Source organism: Puma concolor, chromosome B4 (genome assembly GCF_028749965.1).
Source record: "Puma concolor isolate L17-30 chromosome B4, mPumCon1.1.hap2, whole genome shotgun sequence".
In the NCBI taxonomy this organism is placed as follows: Eukaryota; Metazoa; Chordata; class Mammalia; order Carnivora; family Felidae; genus Puma; species Puma concolor.
In genome coordinates this window covers 74,292,997-74,319,738 of record NC_141673.1, presented here as the reverse complement: position 1 = coordinate 74,319,738, position 26,742 = coordinate 74,292,997, and the positions used below count along the sequence as shown (strand labels likewise).

The 26,742-nt window shown below is 34.8% G+C and overlaps 1 protein-coding gene across 5 annotated transcripts in view; it reads left to right on the top strand.

Moving 5' to 3' along the window:
- The window catches only part of CNTN1 (contactin 1), a 368,487-nt gene that overhangs the window by 189,836 nt on the left and 151,909 nt on the right, over positions 1 to 26,742 (top strand). For all 5 annotated transcript variants that reach the window (XM_086713642.1, XM_086713644.1, XM_086713643.1 and 2 more), the window contains 7 exons: positions 2,236 to 2,365; positions 3,740 to 3,772; positions 14,247 to 14,379; positions 17,973 to 18,145; positions 20,786 to 20,881; positions 23,007 to 23,213; positions 26,515 to 26,614. In XM_086713642.1, the coding sequence (XP_086569768.1) occupies positions 2,305 to 2,365; positions 3,740 to 3,772; positions 14,247 to 14,379; positions 17,973 to 18,145; positions 20,786 to 20,881; positions 23,007 to 23,213; positions 26,515 to 26,614 (803 nt within the window). In that variant the 5' untranslated portion in view covers positions 2,236 to 2,304. The remainder of the gene's footprint in view (positions 1 to 2,235; positions 2,366 to 3,739; positions 3,773 to 14,246; positions 14,380 to 17,972; positions 18,146 to 20,785; positions 20,882 to 23,006; positions 23,214 to 26,514; positions 26,615 to 26,742) is intronic.

Genomic DNA, 26,742 nt, shown 5'->3' with positions numbered 1-26,742 from the left:
AGAATTCATCCTGATTAGTGTACATAACTCTGTGAGAAGAAATAAGATCTTGATCAAGCAGATCAAGAAAATGCTCAAATGTAAATTTTTTAGACAAGCTTTGCAAGATGTAAGCAATGTGTACAGGTTTCAATAATTTCATTTAGGTCTATCTTTAAATACTAATGATACTGTACATCATAGAAATGAATAGCTAGAAATCTTTCCATAGATCATTTAATTGATTTCCCCGATTCCTGAAGGAATATTCTCTTTTTCTCTCTGCTTAGTAAAAGAAATAAAATTAAAATTAAAAGTCCAGAAAGTACGATTTATACAAACTTGTAGTTCTCACTTTCTCACCTACATCCAAGAGAAAGAAATTGGTTATAAATTGATCCTGGTATTTCAAAATTAACTGTTGATATTTTTACTTAAGCAAGTATATTTTAAACATTTCCTGATGCTAATTTGACCCATTTCTACTATATTTTCTCTGTTTTTATGTTTCTCTAAAAGTTGAGAATTCACCTCAACTTTTTCTTGAAATAATTGATTCTTGATTGATTTTTCAGTGCAGAGTAATCTACATACCAAAAGAGAAAAATGGGTTTATCCTAGTCAATGTAGTACCAATAAATATTTTTACCTGTCTCTGGAAATGCTAGAATTCTGGCAGATCAGGGTGGGGGTGGTGCTAAATATGATCTTAAAATTCATCACAACTGAAAAAAATAAGTAGAATCCTATAGGTTTTTTTTTTTTTACATGTCTTTATGATGTAAGCAATTAGTACCATTTTGGTTTTGCTACTTAAGAAAATGTTTAAATATATTTCTATATTGAACATCATAACATTAGATATTTTCTTCTCAGTATTGTTTTCAGGCTCTGTCTTAATTTAGACTTTACATTCAACTCTAGGTCATGAGCGTTTCCAACGTTATTATACATTGTTTGAAAACGTGATTTAATATCTTCCGAAGTTGAAATTACTGTTGTATCCCAACTGAAGGGTCTCTTTTTAGTGCCCTGCACCATGTTGCTCTCCAGGAGAGAGCTCTCAAGGAGAGCAGAAAGAATTGCTTGGGTTCTGATGTCACCCAATGACTCAAATCTAAGAGTGTAATACCTCCACCGTGATGCTCTCGCTGCCACAGTCAGATCCATTCTCACCATGATGTATTTTACGATGCTTTTAATTAAAGTAATTAACGTGTTTTCAAGTTTAATAGCATTTAGGTCCAAACAACTGTTCCATCACACTGATTTTTGTACACATCTGTGTGCCCACTGAATTGTGAACTTCTTATGGGCAAGTCAACTAAGTCTTTTCTGATTCCTCTATCTATATGCTTACAGAGATGGATTTGGCACAAAGCTAAATAAGCTTAAGTTGTGGTATACAGCCTTCACCAGGCTATCCCCAGCACCTCCTGGATGGATCCTCCCCAGTGCTTTCACATGATCCTAAGTTTTTGCAAAATTTATAAAAGCAAGGTATTTTAATTAGACTACTGCATAGTTCTGTGGTTTAGTTTACATTAGTAATTTTTGTCGTCTTGTTCTTAAATACAGCTTTCCAACTTTTAAAGATTTGGCCCCACAAAACTTAGATTCTCCCTTGCTGACACATAAGTTTTAATTTGCCTTTTTTTTTTGAATGAATAATAAAGGAGAGGATGATGGATGAGTGTGTTATTAATCAACACATTCCATTAATCAACACATTCCACATACTATTTGGAAATTAGCATTACTGGCAAAAAATGTTCCACAAGCCACCAAACAGGTAATCCTAACATATCACTTTTGTATAATGTCTATGAATTTCCAAAGCTCGTATACAGACATATCTTTAATTGAATCTTCCTACCAGCCCTTTGCTTAAATTTGATCTTCAATTAAATTGGTCAATATCAAAATGTTTACTACTGTGCTATTTATAGGAAAAGTACTGTTATGCTCAATGGTTATAGTTAAAATTGAGTGATTTGCTCATGTTTGTACAGTGTTAAGACTAGGAGGCAGCTGATAACCCTCTGATACCAAGTGCACTCATTTCATACAACATGGTGCTTACAAATGTATTTAAATAAACTAAAACTTATTCTATAAACAAGACAGCTAAAATAAAATAGAATTGATAATATTGTTGACCTCAAATGATGAACATTAACTTTCCCTTTTTTTCCCCTTATCCTATCTTTTTCTTCCCTTTCCTTCTCTTTTCTTTCTCTTCTGTTTTGGATGTAGGTGTTTACTATCCAACTGTCATAAAGCTAAAGCTTTTTTGAAAAATCAAAACTAACTTCTGCACCTAAGATGAAAATGTGGTTGCTGGTCAGTCACCTTGTGATAATATCTTTTACAACCTGCTTATCAGGTAAGAAATATCCTTTGCATATTCTCCATAAATTATGTCAATGTAATCAGTATGTGTGTATTCACCTTATTAAATCTGGTGCATGAAGTTAGTATTCATATTTTTTGACATCTGTGTCAGACAAGTAAATTAATACATATTAAAGCTGACCCTATTTTCCTTTTTATTTTCAATTAAAATGTCACAAGATTAAATCAATCTTATGTAGTAGTGTGCTGCTTAATGTTTAAAATGTGGATCTCTGGGAGAGAAAAGTGTCCCTGCTGCATAACATTTATCAATGGCTGGGGACTAAATATTACTGCTATACCCAATCTTGACAAATTGACATAATTTAAAGTGCCATTGGAAAAGATATACAATAGCTCACCATTATGTTATTTTCACCATAAGGATACAGTACCTTAAGTAACCTCAATTGGGTAAATAAAAGTAAAAGGTAGTAAAATAATTAGAGTAATGGGCTTTAAGCATTTGTTACTTTTGTTTTTAATGAATTGATTTGTAACTTAATATTCAATTCCTATTACTGGCTGGTGTTGTGAAAAACAATTTTAAAATAATCTACAGTGTGTTCAAGGACATTAAAAACAACAAAGCAGTTTTGAAAGTGCTGTAGTTTTAGGAGAGATACTATACCTCTGTCTTTCAAAGACAACTACAAAGGATTCAGAAATATTTCCTACAAGGAGAGGGGCATTATATTTTTATCTGAAAGCAACATGTTTTCTAACAATCCATTTTTCTAATACCTTCATTTCATTGCCTTAACTCAGTAAATACTTGTTTGGTTATTATTGAGTGTAAGACTTAGGTGGAAATTATTTTCATTTATCAGTCCCCATTTTTGTTTTAATGATGAACCTGTTAGACATCCTACTGTACTTTTTGTTTATTATTAAGGAAATAAAAATGCTATTTTATTTTGGGGACTAGTTTTTATTATGATGACTTCAGAATCCATAAAATATAATAATTCCATCAGTGCTTGAGAATTTTAATGACATTGCTATAATGACAGGAATTACACACACATACACAATTACATGCATATTTATATACATATTATACAAATATAATAAAATTTTGTGGTAGGATTATTTTGGCTAAGTCTTATTTGTATGAATAAAATGAAGGAATAACCTTATTAGTACTGAAAATTTGTACTAATTCTATTGACCACAAATTTTAATGCAACTATAAAATGCAAAGAAATGAAATAAATAGTTGTAAACATGTGAAGATACATCAACCATAATAAGAAACGGCCAGTAATGTCATTTTATTAACTAGTATCAGTTACTTGAGTAATGTTTCAAACCACAGCTTGAAAAGCTGCTTTGGGATTAAAATTGCTTTTTCTTTTATTTTTAGAGTTTACATGGTACAGAAGATATGGTCATGGAGGTAAGTTGATAAAAGAATAAATTTTTTAAATAACTTTTCCAAATGAACCATATTTTATTTCTAAGCAATTAAATCTATAAACTTAATGGCAAATAAATGTTAGATAACTTGGAGATTCTATAAGATAGTTTATCTGGGGTCATAAAACCACTTGTTTGATTGCCAAAATGAATGAATGGATACACCACAAACAAATATGCTATTAGATTATTATAGCAGATTGAAAATATATTCTAGGTGGCCTTTAGTTTTTCCTAATGCTTTGTAACAATTTAATGCCATGAAGTTTTGAAGCAATATTTTAAATATTGTAAACACCTAACTTACTTTTGAAATCCTCTTGCTTTGTTGAGAGAAAAAGAACTCTCAACAAGTTCTTTAACTTGTTAAAGTTAATGACATTGGAACCTTAAGACACAGTTTAGTTAGGGCTCCAAAGATGGTGCAGAGCTTATTGTTTATAATTTATTGAGTATAACTAGTGATTCTGCTAATTTAGATTCTACTTCAACCACTGAATATTTCTGGCCAGAAATAGAGGCAGTGGTATACTGGAGAAGACAGAATCTAGAGTAAGACCAACTTGGATTTGCATATTCAACCTGGTATTCACTAGAGATTGTGATCTTGTGCAAATTATTGAACTTCTATGAGCTTTACTTTCCCATGTATAAAAATCACATGGTTCTTGTAAAGACTAAAAAAGAATGTGGTGATAGATTCTAGGATAGTGATCATACATGATAGGTGCTCAGTGAACACACTAAGACTCGTAGCTTATAAAAGCTACTGCATAGTGGTAGGAGAATGAAAAAATTAGAAAGAGGCACTGAGCAAACAGTGCTACAACTTGCATGCCAAATCAACAATATTCATGCTAGAGTGGGTCAGAAGAACTTTCATTTGTAGGTTGCCTTGAGGGTTATGGGAAAGTCTTAGCATGAATTCCACCAAAGCCATTTCTGTTCCCACCTTGTGAGTTAGGAATCACTGCATGTACATTATATAAAGATCAGTAAGATATGTTTCTTGACTTCAACAACCTTACTGTATACTAGGAAACAAGTTAGTAGATAACGAAATTATAAGAAAAATGTAATGAGCATTTTAAAAGATTTTCCTTGAGGAAAAAAGGAATATTTAATGATGGGGGTAGTGCATTAGGGAATCTTGAAGTATTTCAAAAGTTAGAAATGGAGCTAATTCCAAATAAATGATGTGGAACAAAAACAACATAGACTTAGGGAAATATGGGCTGTGTCAAGTCAGTGTTTCTCCAAGCATTTCAGAAAACACTTATTCTACAGGATCTTAGTAGGAATTACATTAGAAAGGACTTCATTGTCAAATAAATTTGGGAAAGGTTAGTTTATAAAAGTTCAGTGGTTATTGTTAACTTTTGGTAATAAGTATTTATACTATGTATGTAATAAGTATAATACATATATTACTTGCTTAGGACTGCTGTAATAAAGTAACTCAACTTGGGTGGCTTATAACAATAGAAATGTATTGTCTCACACTTCTGGAGGCTAGAAGTCTAAAGCAAGGTATCATCAAGGCCATGTTTCCTCTGCAACCTGTAGGAGAAGGCTTCTTCTTTGCCTCTGCCAACTTTGGGTAGCTTTGGACATTCCTTGGCTCACGGCAGCATGACTGCAAATGTTCACCTCCATCTTCATATGTCATCTTCCCATGTCTCTTCACATCTTCCCTCTGTGTGTGTCTACGTCTGTGTCTGAATTGCCCTCCTTTTTTTAAGTTTATTTATTTATTTATTTTGAGAGTGCAAGCAGGGGAGGAGCAAAGGGAGAGAATCCCAAGCAGCTTCCGTGCTGTAAGCACAGAACCCAACGCAGGGCTCAATCCCATGAACCGTGAGATCATAACCTGAGCCAAAATCAAGTGTGGGTCACTTAACCAACTGAGCCACCCAGGCCCCCCTGAATTTCCCTCTTTTTAAAGTTGCCAGTCATATTGGATTAGGGCCCACCTTTAACCTCATTTTAATTTGATTTTACTTTTGCAATTACCCTATTTCCAAATGTGTTCACGTTCTGATGTACCAGGGATTAGGACTTCAACATATCTTTTTGTGGGAGCACAATTCAACCAACAGTATTACACTGAGAGAAAAGTATTGTGAATCTCTGAGGAAAGAAGAGTTGTAAAATATCCAGATATTCCCAAGCTTATTCACCCACCCAGCTAGTAGTTACTAAGGGAAAAAAACCTCATTTATGCTGACCGATATCAAGTTAAATTCATGACTACTAACTTCAAATTAAGAGCTGGTACTGCCCAGCCAACATACTCCACTTCCCCAGTGAATTCATCTCCTCATTTTCCTAGCTCATGTCAGAGTTGCTTCCCTCTCTTCAAAACTCCAACAGCTCCTGGCTGTCCTTTACTTTCTATTACACAGAAGTGTTAGAGACAATCTCAAGAGAACTTCCACAAGTTCACCCCACTATATGTAGTTTCCTTCCACATCTATACTCATAGACTGTGTCTTCCTGCTTGTTTTATACGTGATCTCACCATACCAAACCCTATACCTGTGCACTTGTCCTATCCCATCTGGTTTATTTAAGTTCATGGCTCCAGTAATTGCCTGCCTTGTCTCCTCATCATCAGTTTCCCCCTCTCTACTCAATTATTACTGTCAACATATAGACATTCTGTAGTAATTTCTCTCATTTAAATAATCATGTCTCTGCTAATCCCATACTGTATAGCTAATATCCCACTTTTCTATTCTTCTTTTCAACATTATTACTAAAAAAAAAAAAATGGAGTATGCTTTCTGTCTTTCCTTCTCTGACCCATATTTCCCTTTGAACCTACTTTGATCAGACTTTCACCCCAGCATTCAACCAAGATGCTTTGTCCATGTCACCAATGATGTACACATTGTGAATCCAATAGTCAACACTAAGGCTTTCTACTTGACCTATTGGAAAAGTGATGCAGTTGCAGATATTACGTGTAGACATAATAACATCTACAGGTTGTATTTTTTTCTCATATGTATTTCTTTTAAAAGTAAGAGACCTTTCAGTAGTTCTCCAGTCACCTCAATGTCCAGAGTGGGGTCACACATTTACCTCCAATAGGAAGGAGTAATGTAATGACATTAATGAGAGTCAACCTATATTTCTGAGTCATGTGACTGAAGATTTGATCCTTAAACATATCTGACCTTTGTCATCAGGGTAGGAGGGGAGGACTAGAACTGGTTAGTCAAAGAAGAATGTCTGCTACATCACTTAGGTGAGTTGAAAGTAAGGTTTGTTTTTTCACTTATGAATAGGAGAGTTCTATCCAATATATCATTTTGGATCTACAATAGTTTTTAACTATTACTTCATAGTGGTCTTAATAGCCTAGGTGACTAGCTTTTAAATAAAATAAATATATGCATTAAAATAATACATACATATTTTTAGTTTGAAAAATAAAATACACCAAAATTTATTTAAAAATCCTAAAGCCCAACTCCACTCTTCTCCATGTCTCTTAAAAATTTCTTCCTCTTTTATTTTTTAGATTGTATGAAACCAACATGTATCCTATTGAGTTAAGAGAATGAATACAACTGAATTCCATATAGTGAACCTGTAATATTCAGATATTTAATTAATAACTGAATATTTGAGGGTAAATACTTATTTTAGATGCTTTCTCAATTACGGTCTGCTGTTACTTTACTTTAACAATAAGAAAAAAAATAATAAGATACAGCTATTTCAGGACCAACATTCACCTATACTAACCAAAAATGAAAATAAGTATCTCTTTAATTCCTTTGTAATTTAGTGACAAAAAAGAGTATGAGAAGAGATAAAACAGCAGTATAATACTTATTCTGTAGGAATTAGAGTATAAAACAATCTATAATTTGTGCAATGGGATTACCATATGACTATAATATTCAAAGCTAATATCAAGGAAAATTAAAATTCTGAAGAGAGAACAGATATGGAATTTCCATTGTCTTCACGGCACTTACACCCAAATTTTCATGACATGTTTCCCATAAGACTACCATCAAGTACTTAGCATTATTTTCATTTCATATAGCATTAGTCTATCTCTAATTATGGCTGGGATTTTATAGCATTCACTGCCTTATCATTATTTTGTGATATAGTCACTGTTATAAATTAAAATAGACTAGAGATAGCCTGAGGAGTCTAAGTCATACAAATAGGTCCACTAACTGGAGAGTGCTATATAGGGGGATATAGTCAGATATGAAGTAGGTGTGGGAAGATGCCCAGACAGTTAAGGAAAACACAGTGTGTAGAGGCTTTAGCAGTGGTCAAGGAAGGGGCTGCTATCAAGGACTTGATAGGCTCTTCTCTGGAAGATAAAGCCATGCAAAGGGAAATATGGTCAACCTTTCGCTAACCTGACCCTAGTCTCTGTTCTGATAATTTTGTTGCTACAACTTCTTCAAACCAATTCCTTTACATTTTAATTATAGTGAATTACTACAACATTATAGATTCCCCATGACTCTAAAGGATTGGGACACCCAAGTATTCAAACTCCAAGCTCTGAACAGCCTTGTTTCCTTATCAGTGGGGAATGGTTGACAATGAAGACAGTAGGAAGAAGCATTCTTTGAGACTATTTAAATGCTGTCTCATTTAGAGAATTTATTGTATTTCAAGAGACTTGTAACACTCTCCATCCTATAATAATTGTAACATTGTAAATATTGTAAAAATCCCTGTGTTAGACTCTGTTCAAAATTTTTTGCCATTGCTTTTTTCTAATAGTTTTTTTTCCTTGAGATTCTTCTTATACTTATGTAAAATTATGTTTTTATAACTAACAGATTGAGATGACATATTACAGAATGAGAAACAGAATTTGTTTCAAAATAGATATAAAATGAATAAAAAATTATCTCAAGTACAAATCATAATTATGCTTCCAATTTTCAAACATAAAATAGAATAGCAAGATTACAGTGGACCATCTCCACATAAAGAGAGGTGAGGTAATCCCAGTTTAGAGAATACAACTGATTATGTTAGTGTTGGAATTAAGAATGGTACTGAAAAAAGCAGTAACTTTTATCTGTCATTCACATTTGTAAATTTGACAACAAATATTCTTATATGATTTTATTCTTATTAATCTTCGTGATCAAATTTAAGAAATGAGCTTATAAGCTCATTCATTCATCTTATAAGCTGAACCACCAGGGTGGTTCATTTGGTGAAGCATCAAAGCTCTTGATTTTGGATCAGGTCATGATCCCAGGATTGTAGGATTGAGTCCTGCTTCAGGCTTAGCACTAAATGTGGAACCTGCTTAAGATTCTCTCTCTCTCCCCCCAACTCTGCCCCTCTCTCCTACTTGCACTCCTCAAATTAATTAATTAATTAATTAATTACATAAATAAAGAATTTAAAGAATTGAACTTATTTCTGCAAGAGACTAACATCACATGGTAGAAAACTGGTGATTTTGCCTTAAGAGTAAATCAAAAGAAAGAGTGATATGAAATGTTGTCTTCAATTAGCTTGAGAAATCATCCATAATTTTGTGCTTCTTTTTAGAAGAATTTACCCTCTAAGAAAAAGGGCACATATTTAAAAACTAATCTTCTTTTTCTGTAACGTAATACCTATTTCTTGTCTTGGGTGCCCTATACCCTCATAATACATCCAAAGCACTGTAACTTATCATGTAATTACTTCCATGGCTGTAGAAAAAAACAGTAAGATGGTCATATTTTCTGTTTCTGAGAGTGTAATGCTTGCATTAATGATTCCTTTACTGAGCCTCGTGTCCTCCCAGAAATTTCTTTTTCCTCGATCTGAGTGCCCTAGTGGAGTGAACAGAATGATGAGCTCAGACCCTCTTCAAGGGGGTTGTGAGGATCACATTCATAGATTCACCCGCATGCCCATGCAATTCACAAGCTTGTCTTGAGTAATTTATCTTTTAAGGACCCAAATATGTTCCCCAAATAAAATATGTACAGTAATTGCTAAACCATCTAAATGAATACATTGTTTTATTTAGGCCTGTATATTTTACAAAAGCAGGGACCCTCTATTTATAAAATAATACTTACCAGGAACATTACTGTGATGTGAAGTGTGTCCTTTTCTGCTTTTGACCTAGAGAATGAGACGAGGAAAGTATCTTGCTTGAATGCAGTGTTCTCTCAATGTGAAAAATAAATCCAATATTTTGGTGGAAAGTAACTTCATATTTTTGTCCCCTGAATGTTTTGTTGTCTGTTCCTATAAAGGCCAGATGGATGAGGAATATGAAGAAATATACATGTAATTTATGAAGAGTCCTTGTCTTTGAGAAAGAAAAATAGCATGGGGTACTACTAGTATTATCCAGTTTGGCATATAAATTTCAACTCACTTCACCCAAAAAGTGTTTAATCTTTACATATACTCCTTGAGATATTGCTTGGCAAGAGATACAATCTTGTCATTATAAGTATGTGACATTTGATTATTTTCCATGGAAATTTTCATTGCTGGTCTCTTTTCTGAAAAAAAAAAAAAACAAAAAAACATAATTTTTAATGCATATGATCAAGATGAAGAAACTACTGAAATATCCTCAATTTTCTAAAACTGACCAACTTTTATCTCGAAAGCATATATGCCTTAAAATCAAAAGATACACTATCAAATGAAATATTTAAGATTATACATTTAATTAAAATATGCAAGTCCACCTTCATATATATATATATATATACACATACATATATACATATATATATATACACACACACACACACATATATATATATATATACTTCTGTCTTTGTTGAATTTGAAGGTAGCATACAGTCCTTTTTTTAAATTTATTTTAATGTTTATTTATTTTTGAGAGACAGAGAGACAGAGCATGAGTTGGGGAGGGGCATAGAGAGAGGGAGACACAGAATCTGAAACAGGTTCCAGGCTCTGAGCTGTCAGCACAGAACCCGACGCAGGGCTTGAACTCATGAACTGCGAGATCATGACCTGAGCCAAAGTCGGATGCTTAACCGACTGAGCCACCCAGGCGCCCCTATACCATACAGTAACATAAATAATTTAAGGCCAGTTTAGAATGAACATAACGCTATTTCAGAGTGATAAAAGTAGTTGTTTCAAGAAAGCTAATGAAATTATAAATTGAGAATTTGTGATTATTACAATCTCTTTCATGGCACTGCCAGAGGGCACTAGAGAAGCAGATGTTAGATGGGCCAGGACTGGCTATTTCTGCATTGAAACCCAATAATGTTAAAGGGGGGTTAACTATTACAAACCTGTACCTGTTGAGATGAGGACAAATTTTTTGAAACAGTGTGCAATCACTAATATATCCCTCTTATTAAATACAACAAAGATTTAGTTAGTTGTAAGTCTCTCCTGTTTGCTGTTTGTGGAATACAAGTTGGAGAAAATCAAAAGGAAAACCCTAACCTTGAAGACCTGAGATTCTCTTAAGAGTATCTTTCACAGAACAGAATTTTTTTTTTATTTTAATAAAATCAAGCTTGTCTTTTGTTTTCTTTAATGAACCATGCTTTTGTGTTCTGTCTAAAAATCCATCGCCATACCCAAGATCATATTCAAGTCATTGACTGAACTGGGAACAACTAATACCTATAGTCCTATAGTTCATCAATGGTCTCCCAAGTGACTTTCTGAAATTCTTACGCTACCACTAATGTAGCAAATGGAAACTCAAGATACAATCCAGTGCAGATCAATGATATTCTATTTAAATTATATGCATAAGTGCATCAAACATCCATTTCCCCTTAAATTTAATGATCTTATGCATTGGTAGTAACAGTAATGACATAAACATCAGGATCATTATATAAATACAATGTACTTAGAAGATATTTATGAGCTTTAACCTTCTATAAATAATATTTACTTTTACTCTCTACATATCTAGTCTACTCAAATTTTTAAAAATTTTTTGAAAAATTCACACTAAAATTGTCATTGATTGAGGATAGAGTTAAAATAGTAGTCATCTTGTCTTCAAGAAGAGAATCTAAAAATACTGATAAAACTGCACTTCTCTGCTTTTCGTTTTAAGCATTTTCATGTGAATTGGGAAGAAACAAAGCATCTCCAGATCAGCAGGTGTTACTAAATTGTTCCAATCAGAAAAGCTGTGCAATTGGGAGAGACTCAAGGAAGAGCTTATAAAATTGTCCAAGTGGGAAGAAAAATGGCATATGATTTTTATCATGGATACGCACAAGGTCATTTCTTTCAGAAATTGAAAAATCTAGAGCCTACATCCAAATGAAAGTCTCCAGTTATCACAGATTTGGAATTTACTCCTCATTTCCTCTGGTGTGTGGTTATATCCCAAAAGGCCAGGAAATACTGGGCATCATCAGGAAAATTATTAGAAGTGAAGCAGAAAACGTTGTATGCATTTCTGGCTTTTTACAGCCTCGGGAAGAATATGGAACTAGACACTGCTCACAGCAGGACTTTCACAGTCATTAGCAGAGGGCTTCTGTGAATACCTTGCATTTGTGATCTTATTTATGGTTGTATTGGGCCTGAGGGCCTTTAGAACATATGGCCCTACTCTTTCCTTTCTTGTTTAAACGTTGACCATGTAAACCAAAACATTTTTAAATGTTGATCATGTAAACCAAATAGCTTGCACAAAACAACAGTTTGGAGAAGTACATTGTTGGAACTAAATCTTAGTTTCTATCATTCCTCTGATTCTGATCCAGCAATTTGCTATCTGAAATAGAATGGTGATATGGAATGTAACTGAGGTCTATAAATTCTTGAATAGCAATTTCAGTGATTCCAACTAAAAATGAGTCATCTCCTTTTTAAAATATTTCAGGCAAGTTTAGAAAAATTGTTGCTTCATACTTAGAGAAACTAACTTGAGGATTTTATTAATCAGCTACATGTACCAAATACGTGTTGATACAACGCTAATAACACTAGAACAGGAAGAGTGAATAAAGTGTGGTTTCTTGCTTTTAGAAATTTCATGAGTTGATATACAAATATATACATATACATATAATGATATATGCATAAGATGTACATAAGATGTATAAATTAAATTTTGAAAGGATTGGCAAATGTATGAGAAAGTTGGCAAAATCATTTATTGAATACTGACTGTGAGCCAGGTACACTGCTGTCTTATGTGCATTGTCTCAAAATAATTCTTGCAGTGTCTTAATGGGATAGATTTTATTATCCTCATTTTATGAAGGGTGATATTGAGGCTTGGAGAGTTTAAATAATTTTTCCAAAGACACTGTAAACACTACTGAGGCAAGATTTAAATAATATAATCAAACTACTCATTCAGGGAAGCTGGAACAAAGCTCTCATCTTCAAGGTTGTTTTTAGAGAAGACAAAAATGTCTCTGTGGCGTTCACCTTAAACTCTCTTAAAAAATAAGTTGGAGGAGTGAACCATAGCTTTGCTCTAGCAGAGACATTTTAATGATCTTATGTAAGAATATCCTCCTTCCTAGCCACACATGCTAGTGTTAATTCATATGGGGCATATGGCTCTTAGCTCTTCTCTGTAAGTGCTGCCATATTGATGTCATATGAGTAATTCTCTTCTCGTCTTCCTGCTGTGAAGCATCACTCTCCCCTTCCAGAGAAACAGCTGCTTCCCAACATGGGTATGCTTGTGATCAATTCTAAACCAGTTGGTCAGATCCCATATCCATGTAATTTGTTTATTGACTGTTCTAGATGTTCCTGAGTACAGGCATTGGTCACATGTGTAAAAAAAAATAAAACAAAAAAGAAAAATTGACTCAGGGAAGAGCCTAATTTCCCCAGAGCATCTACGAATTCATTCATTCTCTTATTAAAAACTCATTCAGCACCTATTGTGCTCCAGACTGCTTGACCGCTAGCTGAGAGATTATCGACACAGCCACCTGTTCCAAGCATTTGCAGTCTCGTGGAACAGACAATTGTATCAAGAATCACAGAAGGTGTGTTAAGTACCATAAGCTATGTGAGGAGTTCTGAGAGCACAAATGAGGACCAACTGAGGCTAGGGGGGTTGAGGGGTGGCTTCCTGGAGGAACTAACTACTGTTGTATCATAAAGGACATTTTGAGTATTGATAGGAGGACAAAAATGAGATGATTAGTCTAGAAAGGGGAAAAAACATGTTGCAAAAGCTCAGAGGCATGAAAGCATGACTCATTTGAGGGACTATAAGTAGTTAAGCGTGACAACACTGGGTGCTTTGGGAAATGCAATGAGAGATGGGCAGAAAAGAATTTTGAATAAAGCACCTAAATGTTTTCCTCAGGATTATGAAGGCAAATATCTTTGTTCAAATGGGAATGGAGATTCTGTGTTTCTGGCATTTTTTTCCAAAATCTTTTTAAACATGTCCAAATTTTCTTTCACTTATAGTAACACAATGTAAAATAATTTTATTTTTCTTGTAGTTTCTGAGGAAGACAAAGGATTTGGACCAATTTTCGAAGAGCAGCCAATCAATACCATTTATCCAGAGGAATCACCAGAAGGAAAAGTTTCACTAAACTGTAGGGCACGAGCCAGCCCTTTCCCAGTTTACAAGTAATGTACCTCACTGCTCTTTTCAGAGTGGCATGTCAGACCAGATTATAGATCAACATCTGTGACCCTGTAATGATAGAAAAAAGTTATAATATAAGGCTGTTAACAAAATACAGGGATATTAACAAAAATATTGGCATACAAGTTATCAAAATAGAGTAGTTTAATGCCCAGATAATAAGTTTCCTTAAATATATGCAAATAATCCACTTACTATTTTCTGCACAGATAATGCCAATGCTTTTTGATATTATCCATTTAAAAATTTTCTAATGGTGATCATGGATTTAAGCACATAAAAGGCTATGTGAAAATCATGCACAATTTAAATATACTCATTTGAGAATAAAATGTTCTTATATGCATTGACCTGGGTAATGCATACTTACATATTATAGATGATATTCCTGTATCAACTACGTTTAGAGAGCTTGCATTTATAATCCTGAAAGCACCACTTTTTTCAGTAGTATCAAATCTATATTCCAGATAATACAGCAAATTTCTTAAATATCCCCGCCTATTAGACAATTCATATAAATATATCTCCCTCTGTTTTTCTGAGGTACGTATTTATATTATAAAAAAAGAACAATGGGTTTTTCTGCTTCAGATGGTTCAGAAAAGTATACTAACAATTCCTAGCCTGATACAATGAATTAGATTAAAAAATCAACCTGACACCAATGGATTTGAATTTCACCTGTGAAATGGTTCCATGAAGACAAAGCAAGTGATTGATGGGGAAATTGGGACTTTAGTGCATTAATGTCAGTTAATTGAAGGTTGTCACTCAACAAGATTGATTTTCATAGTATTTTTTTCTCAGTAGAAAAACAACTGTCTATTGTTAGAAAAAGTCGTTATCAAATTTCATTCTAATTAAATTTATTTTCTCTTGAGTTCAAGAGACTCTCTTAAGTCTCTGGGTTAAATTACAAAATTATTCTTAAAATAAAATATGAATTTATATACAAAATCACCATCCCTTTGAAATTATTTTTATTGTTTCAATTTCATGCATGGGAGTATAAAATAAATAGACATTTTATAAATTATAAGTAATATGTTTGTTCTGAAAATATTTGATGAGCTAGACTTGTTTCTACCCTTAAGCCATACATAATAGGTGTTTATATACATAGTTATGGGCATGGAATAGTATAACTAATAGGGACTGTAGAGGAGATCTAACCCAAGAACATAGTTTTATAGGAAAGGAAGTTGAATCTTGAATATATAAACTGACTTGCTTCAGAGTTAGTAATCACAGATCCAGGACTGAAACCCAGGTTTTATGGCTTTCAAAGAAACATATAATTTTTTCAGTATGTGTCTATATAGAGAGGTTGATAACATCTCAAATGCTATTTCAGTGATCTCAAAAGCTCTTTCGGTGATGCTTATTTTGTCCTTGACACTCATACATGGAAACTTAGCAGATCAGTCTATAGGCTGAAATGGAGGCACCATAACAGAAGAGATTGTTCTCAGATAGTGTTCTAGAAATGGGAGTTTCTCACTGTGCTCAACCCCTTCCCAACCCCACAGACACAGTAAGAAGCAAAACTTTGCATAACTGCAACTTAATACACATTGATTAACGACTCCCTTTTTTCTCTTCTCTCCAGTCTCTGGCATCCACCATTCTATACTTTGCTTCGCTAGTTTCACTATTATAGATACCTTATATAAGTAGATCTCATATTAAGCGTTCTTATCAAAATTTAAAATGTAAAAATAAGAGAGAAAGCTTTGCTTGACAAATATATCACCAACTCCCTTCCGTAGGTTGTACCAGCACTGAATGCCTAGGATGAGTGTGGCCTCCTGACCTTGCACCTTAATATAGAGAGCTGGAAGGAGAAGTAGATGTTTAATTCTGTTATGAAGGCAGTCTGCATTTGACAACAAGAAAGAAAGAAAGAAAGAGAGGAAGGGGGGAAGGGAGGAAGAGAGGAGGGAAGGGAGGGAGGAAAGAAGGAAGGCAGAAAGAGAGGAAGGGAGGGAGGAAGAAAGGGCAGGAAAGAAAGAATTCAGCTCATGATGCAGCGTGTCTGATTGAAAAGAACATTTGAAGTTTTTAAAATTTACTTAATATTCAGAGTGAGCCATACTAACCTTGGTCATCATGCAATGTGTCATTCACACAGTAGTTTTATATTTATGGCATACTCCATGGTAATGTCTTATTCATGGCAACACCCTGAAAGGCACAGCAGGGAACCTTACCTTTTACTTACCAGCCTTGAAGCTTTCATCATCTTGCTTTGACCCCCAAAATAATAAGAATGCTAATTAAATTGCATTTAAAACTGTTTGAAAGGAGTTACAAGAATGGTGTGTATTCCTGAAAGTAAAGTAAACCAGTGAACCTACCCAAACATAGCAAAACTTAATCATTATATAACCTAAAAGGCAGAATCAAATGTACTGGAGAAGAATTAATGCAATAAGCAAAAATTTGGAGTCATCATAGTGGAAAAACAAAATAAAATTGGAATTGCTCAACAAGGAAACCCATTGCCTTGGCAAGTGCTAAACAACTTGACAATGGATTGTTCAAGTAGGGCCAACATTGCCATCAAACTGGGGGGAAGGAAGATTTATTCATTGGGTTGGTATTTGGGAGGCTTTCAAAATGCAAAAGCCCAGTTTTCTGGGTTTGCTTTTAAATTACGTCCTATATTATAAAAGTTAAAACTAAAAATGTTCCAGTAATTTGATTTAATAAAAAGTATTCTAAAATGTTTAGGCTTTTTTTGGTAAGATTCTAACCCTAATTAGAAGTGTGCAAGGCAATGAGCCATGAGGCCCCAGTCCACTAATTGACCATGGCTCTTGCCTGTGACATTGCTGAAGACATGAACCCTGATACAGAATGAGTATGTATATTACACAGATGGTCAGCTTAATTGAAAACTATTTTCTACATTTATTCTTCTCATAATCTCACCAAGGAAGTTAGATTCCTGTTTTTAGTCAATTTATTTATAACACAATCCCCTAAATATACCTGCAATTGTATATTGGCTTGGAAACAAAAGATCCAATTGATTTTTGCAATTTTCAAATTGTGTGATCGACCTCTAGTGGTCAGAATGTGACATTTACTCAGTAGAACCTTGACTTCAATTAGTTTTATTGAAAAACTATTTTGATATATAGAATCAGAAATTTATATTTTATTTTTTACTAGAGTAATGCATTAATATTTTATGCAACACATCTGGATATGCATGAATCTTACTAGTACATAGATGATTATCATTTATAATCTATGTATATCTGCTAAGAAACCAATTAATGTAGCAAAATTCAGTGAAATATATGTCTCTGCAGATGTCTTATTAATAAAGAGAAAATGTTTCATGCACTTTAACATTTACCTTTATGTGCCTGACCTAAATCATAAATTATGAGCCCAGCAACCCAGAATTATAGGGTGTGAAGAAATACCATACCAAGTCATCTACTTAATCATCTGATTTCACATGAAGCCATACCCATATTATTTTAGAATGACATTAGCCCAGTATGCTATTTGCAGGCCTCATGACCTTTGACATGACATTTGTTTTTCTTTCTCATAGATGGAGAATGAATAATGGGGATATTGACCTGACAAGTGATCGGTACAGTATGGTAGGAGGAAACCTGGTTATCAACAACCCTGACAAACAGAAAGATGCTGGAATATATTACTGTTTGGCATCAAATAACTATGGGATGGTCAGAAGCACTGAAGCAACCCTGAGCTTTGGATGTAAGTGACTGTAACATGGTCAAGTGTATTTAGGTGAAGGAAAAATTAGATGTCATCATAAGAGTCAATAAGAAAAATCAAGATGAAAAGAAAATGAAAGAAAGGATCCATAGATAAAGTGGGTCTTATATGATCACATTTAAAACTGTGTGGAGAGGGGCGTCTGGGTGGCTCAGTCGGTTAAGCATCCTACTTGGGCTCAGGTCAAGATCTCACCTCTCATGAGTTTGAGCCCCATGTTGGGTTTTGTGCTGACAGCTCAGAGCCTGGAGCCTGCTTTAGATTCTGTGTCTCCCTCTCTCTCTGTTCACACTCTGTCTCTCTCTTTCTCTCTCAAAAATAAATGTAAAAAAATTTTAAAAAAAGATTGTGGAGAGAAAATTTCAAGAGTGAAGTGTCATGAAACAAAGGCCATGTTCTGTGGGATTTTGAATAACTTTCTAAAAACTAGTTTCAGTGGAAGTGTCAAGCCATGTGTTCTCAATGGAAGCTTTTGGGGGCAGAAACCATCTTCGACATTGTAACTAATAGTTTCTGTTCTCTAAAGTTCAACTCCACCTGCCAGAATCTTAATCCATAGTATGTAATTTACCTTATTAAGAATACATTAAATTAAATTAATTAAATTATTTTAAGTTTAAAATATTCTCCTTATGGAGGCAGTTGTGAAAAAATACCTTCAGGAACCTTGTGCTAAACTTAAAGATAGAAGCTATTCTAGAAGAAAATTGCACATTGAAAGAGGGGTTGGGCTAGATGATCTCCAGTATGTGATTTTATAAGTTAGCACTTAAATCCTTTGCAAAATCAATTATAGGATGAAAACCATGTTTTTTTAATAAAAAAAAATTCTTTTAATGTTTATTTATTTTGGAGATAGAGACAGAATACAAGCAGGGGAGGGGCAGAGAGAGAGACTGAGACAGATTCTCAGGGTCCAGGCACTAGCTGTCAGCACTGATCTCCATGCAGGGCTTGAACTCATGAACCGTGAGATCATGACCTGAGCCAAAGCCAGACGCTTAACTGACTGAGCCACCCAGGCACTCTGAAAACTATGTTTTAAGAGGACCCATGTGGCAGTGATTACCAGAGGGTGTGAACAATCAGACTCAATTAATGTGGCCACAGTTGGAATATAAATAATACACCCAGTCCTTGAAGAAACAATAGAACAATTGCATTGCATTGAAGAAAAAGGAACCTAAATAATTTTTTAAAAGGAAAGTCAAGTCAAAGGGCAGAAACATTCTGCTTTCTTTAATAATGGAATGGGATCAAGTAAAACCAATTTCAAGGTTGGGAGGAAGCATTTAAATAATGGCTTCACATGCAGAGGTTATAGTGACATTAAGTTATCATTGTTGAAATGTCAGCTAAGTATTTGAGGATAGGGTTGGCATTCAAGTGAGGCATCAGGATGAGAGATATATATCTGAAGGGCTCTCTGCAAAAAGGTAATAATTAGAATGATGACTTTTCTGAGATACAAATATATTCAGAGAGGTAACAGTTTGATTTTATAATTCACGTACTGAGAAGTAGGAGATGAGTCAGGGCTGAAACAGAAAGAGCATGAGTAAAACAAATAAAGAATAAAATAGAGTATCATGAGGGGTGCCTGAGTGGCTTAGTCAATTAACCATCTGACTTCAGCTCATGTCATGATCTCGTGATCTGTGGTTCAAGCCCTGTGTTAACAGCTCAGAGCCTGGAGCTTGCTTCAGGTTCTGTGTCTCCCTCTCTCTCTGTCCCTCCCCTACTCATGCTCTGTCTCTTCCCATCTCTCAAAAATGAATAAGTGTTAAAAAAAAATTTTTTTTTCAACGTTTATTTATTTTTGGGACAGAGAGAGACAGAGCATGAACGGGGGAGGGGCAGAGAGAGAGGGAGACACAGAATCGGAAACAGGCTCCAGGCTCCGAGCCATCAGCCCAGAGCCTGACGCGGGGCTCAAACTCACGGACCGCGAGATCGTGACCTGGCTGAAGTCGGACGCTTAACCGACTGTGCCACCCAGGCGCCCCAAAATTTTTTAAAAATAATATAAAAAATAGAGTATCATGAAACTAAACAAAATGTGAATTCTAAGTAAACAGAAAAGAATGAAGAGATGAGACTAAGGAAAACTCAGAATTTGAAAAGGAGAAAAAGTTGGTGACTAGGCTCCTGCCATTCATCCTGTTCCTTCACCCCCTTGGAGTCCTCCCCTCGGGAAGAGAAATAGACTTTTCAAATGAGTTTGTGACTCCAAGTCACTCCTCTTTACTTATTTGGTAGAATCCTGGTTTTGTCTGAGCCAATTGTATTTCCAGATGGAAATTACTTACTGAGATTGAAATTACCTTACTCAGATTCTACCTTAACTTGAAGCAAAGGTTGAGGATCTTTGTAATCTTCAGGGTTGTTAGCACACTTACGTAGGCCGATACTAATACCCAGTTGCTGGAGTTCGTCACAGAAGTCTTTTAGAGTTTATGCAAATGCCAGCGTATAAAAGCAGAATTGACTTGCACAGGCTCCACCAAAGCAACTGAGAAGTATCATATCCAAAAATGAGTTAGTAGGTAAAAAATATACTTTAATGAAAATCTCTATTGACTGGAGAGTGAATGTTTTCCTTTTTGCTTTCATAATTAGATCTTGACCCTTTCCCACCTGAGGAGCGTCCTGAGGTCAGAGTGAAAGAAGGGAAGGGAATGGTGCTTCTCTGTGATCCTCCCTACCATTTTCCAGGTAAATTAAGTTCCTCTGTGACTGTAAGCATCTGTGCAATGAACGCATCAAGTTTTAATTTTCTTAACAATAATGATACATTTATGATTAAATAAGACTCAATATTTGTCTAACCTTGTAATGTATCACTTAATAATGGTTATAGACCCTTCTAGGCTCTCTAGTCACTTGGCCCTAATTCCAAAGGTCTGGAATCATATTGGTTTATAAACAACATATATGTTAGATTATGCCCTTATTAACATTCTTGTTACACAGGAGAAAATATGATAGAGTATTTACAAATTATTTTAAAAATAGAACAGTGCTGGTCAGTCATTTCATTAAAAATATTATATCTACAGTATACTGTGAATTATATAAATGCTTAAAAAGGATAAAGACATAATAAATTACTAATCTCTTTAGGGCATCTATCTGCAAGAATAATCATCCAATTTAGAAAGGGGTTAAATTGTCATCTGTAACAAGATTCAACCTTTGAATACTGGTTTTCTGTACTTTGATATGGCTAAAAGAAAAGCCACCAAGTGCTAATTAAAAGATGAACACTTTATATACTTTCATTAATTTTCATTTGCTTTTTTTATAAAATATCTTCTTGAAACAATATATAAACACTACTTTTCACAGTGGAAAAAAACAATGTTTTATATTCTAATATTAGGGCATAAATTTGTCTTTAAAGACCTTCGTAGAGAATATATTCTATTACAATTATATGTATATGAAGTCTGGTTGTTTATATATCAAATATCAGTAGTTTTCTCTCTAATAAAACAGGAGAAATACTATTAAATGTTAAATATAGGAGGAACATAGAATTCAAAATGATGTAACAACCTTTCTATGAGAGAGTAATCTTTTATTATGCAGAACTGCTAAAACTACAGGGAAAAAAATCCCCTGATCTCCATAGCATTTCCCACAAACAAAGATAATGATCATAAATAGCCAATGACTACATTTGACTACATTCAGCACTGGATGGGCTTCATTTAATCACTCATTCATTCAACAAATCTCTTGTGAGCACCTGTTATACAATTACGTGTGCCAGGCACTGTGTATGCCGCAAGAATACCTATTTGAGTAAAACGGGAAAATCCACCTGCCCTCAGGGACTTGCTGCTGGAAGAGACAGCCAACAGACAAGATCCATAGTTAACAGGTATAGCTTTTCCAAGATTCCATTTGAACTACATTCCTACCAAGATATTGGTAGTAGGTAAGCTCCAGGGTGGAAAATTAATTCAGGGAAGGGAAAGAGTAAGTGTTAAAGGGATAGCTGAACTCTTGTAAGGGACAATGCTGTGAAGGTAACTTTGAATAAAGCCCTGAAGGAAATGAAGAAGCTAACAGTGCAGATGTCTGAGATAAGGGCATACCAGGCGGATGCAGCAGCAGGAGCAAGGGGTGAGATGGGACTATGGAGGGAGATCAAGGAAGTCAGGGTGACTGAAATAGAGCGAATGAGGTAGAAGGTAGTAAGAAATGAAATTGGAGAGACACAAGAGCTGTATCACATGGGACCTTATAATTCATAGTGATTACACTGGCTTTAACTAGAGTGAGATTTTCATTGGAGGGCTTAGACCAGAGGAGTCCAATGACATTGCTTAAGTTATAGAAAGATGAGTCTGGCTGCTGTTTTAAGAAAAGACTTAGTGGAAATTCATTTCTAAATCTGTTACTCAAAATAGGAGTGCAAAAGGAAAAAGATATAAAGACACAGTGTGGTTAACAATCTTCATTTTATTTTTAAAATGCATTAGGGAAGATGGGTCATGAAATTTTGGAATTTCCTATATTAATGCAGGGTCTGATTCTACTTACCAATCATGAAATTCTAAGCAAAACATTTAACCTCTGAGTCTCATTTAGCCTATCAGTGAAATCGAAGTAAGAATATTAATAGTCCATACAATATTTGAGAGAGAAAGACAGATACCATTGCTTATCGCCATGCTTATATTTACTAAAAAAAAAAAATATGGTAGCTTTTGGAAAAAGCACTGTTTGTCTTGGCTTACATCCAACATTTGTTCTGCAATAGCCTAGTTTGGATTATGCCTTAGCTTACTGCTAGAAAACAACAGTTATAAGAGACAATATTTTCTTCCAGATGACCTTAGCTACCGCTGGCTTCTAAATGAATTTCCTGTATTTATCACAATGGATAAACGAAGATTTGTGTCTCAGACGAATGGAAATCTCTACATTGCAAATGTCGAGGCATCAGACAAAGGCAATTATTCCTGCTTTGTATCCAGTCCTTCTATTACAAAGAGTGTGTTTAGCAAATTTATCCCACTCATTCCACAACCTGAACGTAAGTATTTTGTTACACACTATTTTTGCAGATTGTCTGCTTATGGGAGTACTTACAATATGAAAAGAAATATCCAGTGGGAAGACTTGTTGGCTGCCCAGTCAGGGCAAACAGAAGATACACAAACAGAAGACTTTGCAAGTCTTGGTCATTACTTAGTTTTTCTGATGGAGATTTACATGTTAAAAGTGCCCTAAGATGGTCCAGGTCAGACTGGTTGCTTCTAGTTCAGAGAATGTGTAGGCACTGATTCATTAGCCTAATACCCATATATTGGTTACAGTGGGAATCACTGACCTCTGCTTTTATTCTCATGTCCATTCAAAGTTTTTAGTAACTTAATGAAAGAGAACAAATGATTAGATCAAAATAAGCTATAGTGATTATAGAATTAGGAAATAAACGCAGTTTTATTACTATGATATTTTAAGGAACTATTTACATGAAGCAAATTAGTGTATGTATTGCCTTTCTGCTATAAGTAAGTAGCATGGGGTATCACTACCATGATGCCATAATTGATGATTACTGACAGACCTGAATGGCATTTCCAAGATTCCAGTTGAACAGCATTCCTTATTTTAATGCATCACTGCCTAAGAAAATCAGACTTCAACATATTTGCTTACTTCCCATTGTTTTTATCATAGTCCTCCTGTTACCACTCACATCAGTGAGTTCAGGCTTCTGAAGAAATACTGGGAATTGTTGTTCACAGACCTAGGCTTGGTTCCTGCCTCTATTCTAAATAAGAAATGGGGAAAATGTCATCATATCACTGTGGCTGCATTTTTTCTACTCAAGATTGTGGTCACGTAGTTGGTATTCAATAAATATTTTTTGACTTCTGGCTCTTTTTTCTCTCCACAATCTTGGAGACACTTGAGATCTACTACCTCATAGAATCATAAGCAGCCAGCGTGTAAAAACTATAGGTTTCTTTCTTATTCTACCCCAGAAGTTCATCTCATCTATTTATTTCTTATGAGCATCTCTGTGGAAGAAGTGTTTCTCTTCCTGTTCTAGCTAATTCTTCCAGTTGCACTAGTTCATTTACCATTTGATTCATTTAGAGACTTCACTATATCATTTAATTCCTGCTTTTTTTTTCAGAATCTTTATTCTCCATTCATTTCCCTCTGTGTATTCTTTTGTATTAACTGCAAACAATCTTGACAATTTCTTATTTGCTAAATCCAAAGTATACTTTTCAGTTCTGAATTTGTATGAACTTTGACACTATTGATCTCCTATGCTTCTCTTGAACTCTTCTTTCTTTTCCTAATTTTCCCAGCTCCTTCCCTCCCCTTGTCTTCCACCTGCCTCTCTGACAAATTCTATGCAGTACCCTTCCCCAGATCTTCCTCCTTCTTATATTTCTCTCTAATCTTTTTTCAGATATTCTTACCAATTTATGCCTTTCGACAGCAGCACTATGGAGATGAGTCCACATTCTTATGTCTAAAACTTTTCTCTTTGTTTAGGACTTAATTCTACCTACCTCCTAGACTTGTCATACAGAATGTTTTTGAGAATGTTAAGTTCAAAATGTTCCAGACACATCTGTCATCTCATGTCTAAAACTTCTAGTGCTCTTCATCTTGTTTGGTGGTATTGTCATATCTCTACTATCTTAGAATAGCATTTTTAATCCTCAAGTCCTGTCCTCTCCTCATCCTCCAGATAGCTAATTCAGTGGTCTGCAGTTAGTATGTAAGCACTTGGGAAGTTTGCGGAAATGTACAACCCAGAAATACTAATTCAGCAGGTCTGGGATGTGACCCAGGAATTTGTAGGTTCAGCAAGCATCCCCCGTGATTACAACGAATTGGATCTTTTATCTATGAGTTGTGAAAACATTGAACCAAAGAGCAGTCCTGTTGATTCTGCCTCTGAAAGACAGCTTCGACCAGTTCTTTCCTTTTTATTCCTACTGCTCAAGCCCTCATCTGTTTTGCCTGAAGTAATGACAAAGCCTTCCTTAGATACTCTTCTAAAATTCTCTTCTCCATGTTCCATTCTTTAAAACTTCCAACAAGATTTTCTACTTAAACCAAAGGTGATATTCATATAAATTCTCTTTCCCAAATGCACTGGCACTTAATCACCAAGGAAATTATTCTCAAAATGTTTACTGTCACAGTTTCAAGCCTTCTAGATAATAGATTCAAGCTCATCTTCAACACATATATTTTGTGAATTTTTGAAAAAATTCCCTGCATACTCCTGAAACTTTGTCTTAATATGTTGTTTCCTCAACCCAAACTGGTCTGGTGAATTCGAATACTCTTCTTGCCTGAAATTCCCATAGGCCCTGCATAATCAACCATCCTCCTTAGCTGCCACCCTTTCAGACCACTTATTTTTGTTTTGACTTGTATTTTCAGTCATTGTGTATCTATTTGTCTCTCTAGTACCAATGAAGTGCAAAGTACCATTCATACTATAATCTTAAACCATGCATTTTGCCTTTCTGAGCCTGTTTCTGTGACTGTAAGATTGAGGGAATAAAGCATCTCTCAGTACAGATGTGCTCAATACATTCAATAAGGTAACTATATTGATAAGCACAGTGTTGTCTAAAGAAACACTTTTCTTCGTTCCCTCTCTCCTTCCCTCTTTTCAACTTATTTCCCTTTTGCCATATGCATGTCTTTCTTCTTTTTTCCCTCTTTTCTCGCCTGGCCTCTTTCTTTTACACTCTTCTCTCTTCCTTCTACCCTTCTCCCTCATTTCCCTTGTCCTTTCTCTTCCTTCCTGAGTCTCATTTAGCGCCTGGCACAGTGTTTCACACATTTTTGATGCTCTTTAAGACTTCTCGAAAAAAAAATTTTTTTATATTTATTTTTGAGACAGGGAGAGACAGAGCATGAACAGGGGAGGGTCAGAGAGAAGGAGACACAGAATCCGAAACAGGCTCCAGGCTCTGAGCTGTCAGCACAGAACCCAACGCGGGGCTCGAACTCACGGACCGCGAGATCATGACCTGAGCCGAAGTCAGCCACTTAACTGACTGAGCCACCCAAGCGCCCCTTGAAAATTTTTTTTAGTGAATTGAGTAAAATTAGTTACACAGCTTGAGAATGAGTCAATATGATTGGAAATGCTTGATGAAATTTATGCTATATACATACTATGCATAAACAAGTAAGTCTATGCATTGTGATATGATCAGATAGTTCCCAGTACTTGAGAAATGTCTTCCATACTGAAGTAATTCTATCAAAATTACAATATTGAAAAAAAACTCTTTTAATTCTGCCTAATAATTAGTGGATATTTGTATTTTTCTTGATATTAGGAACAACAAAACCATATCCTGCTGATATCGTAGTTCAGTTCAAGGACATTTATGCATTGATGGGCCAAAATGTGACATTAGAGTGTTTTGCGCTTGGCAAGTAAGTATACTTATATTTTTTATTAACATATATAGAAATATATTAATTTTTGTACCATTTAGGAAATAAATGATGTAAGTGTTTAGCTATAGAGAAACAAAGTAATTTACTTTGAAATGTTGTGGACC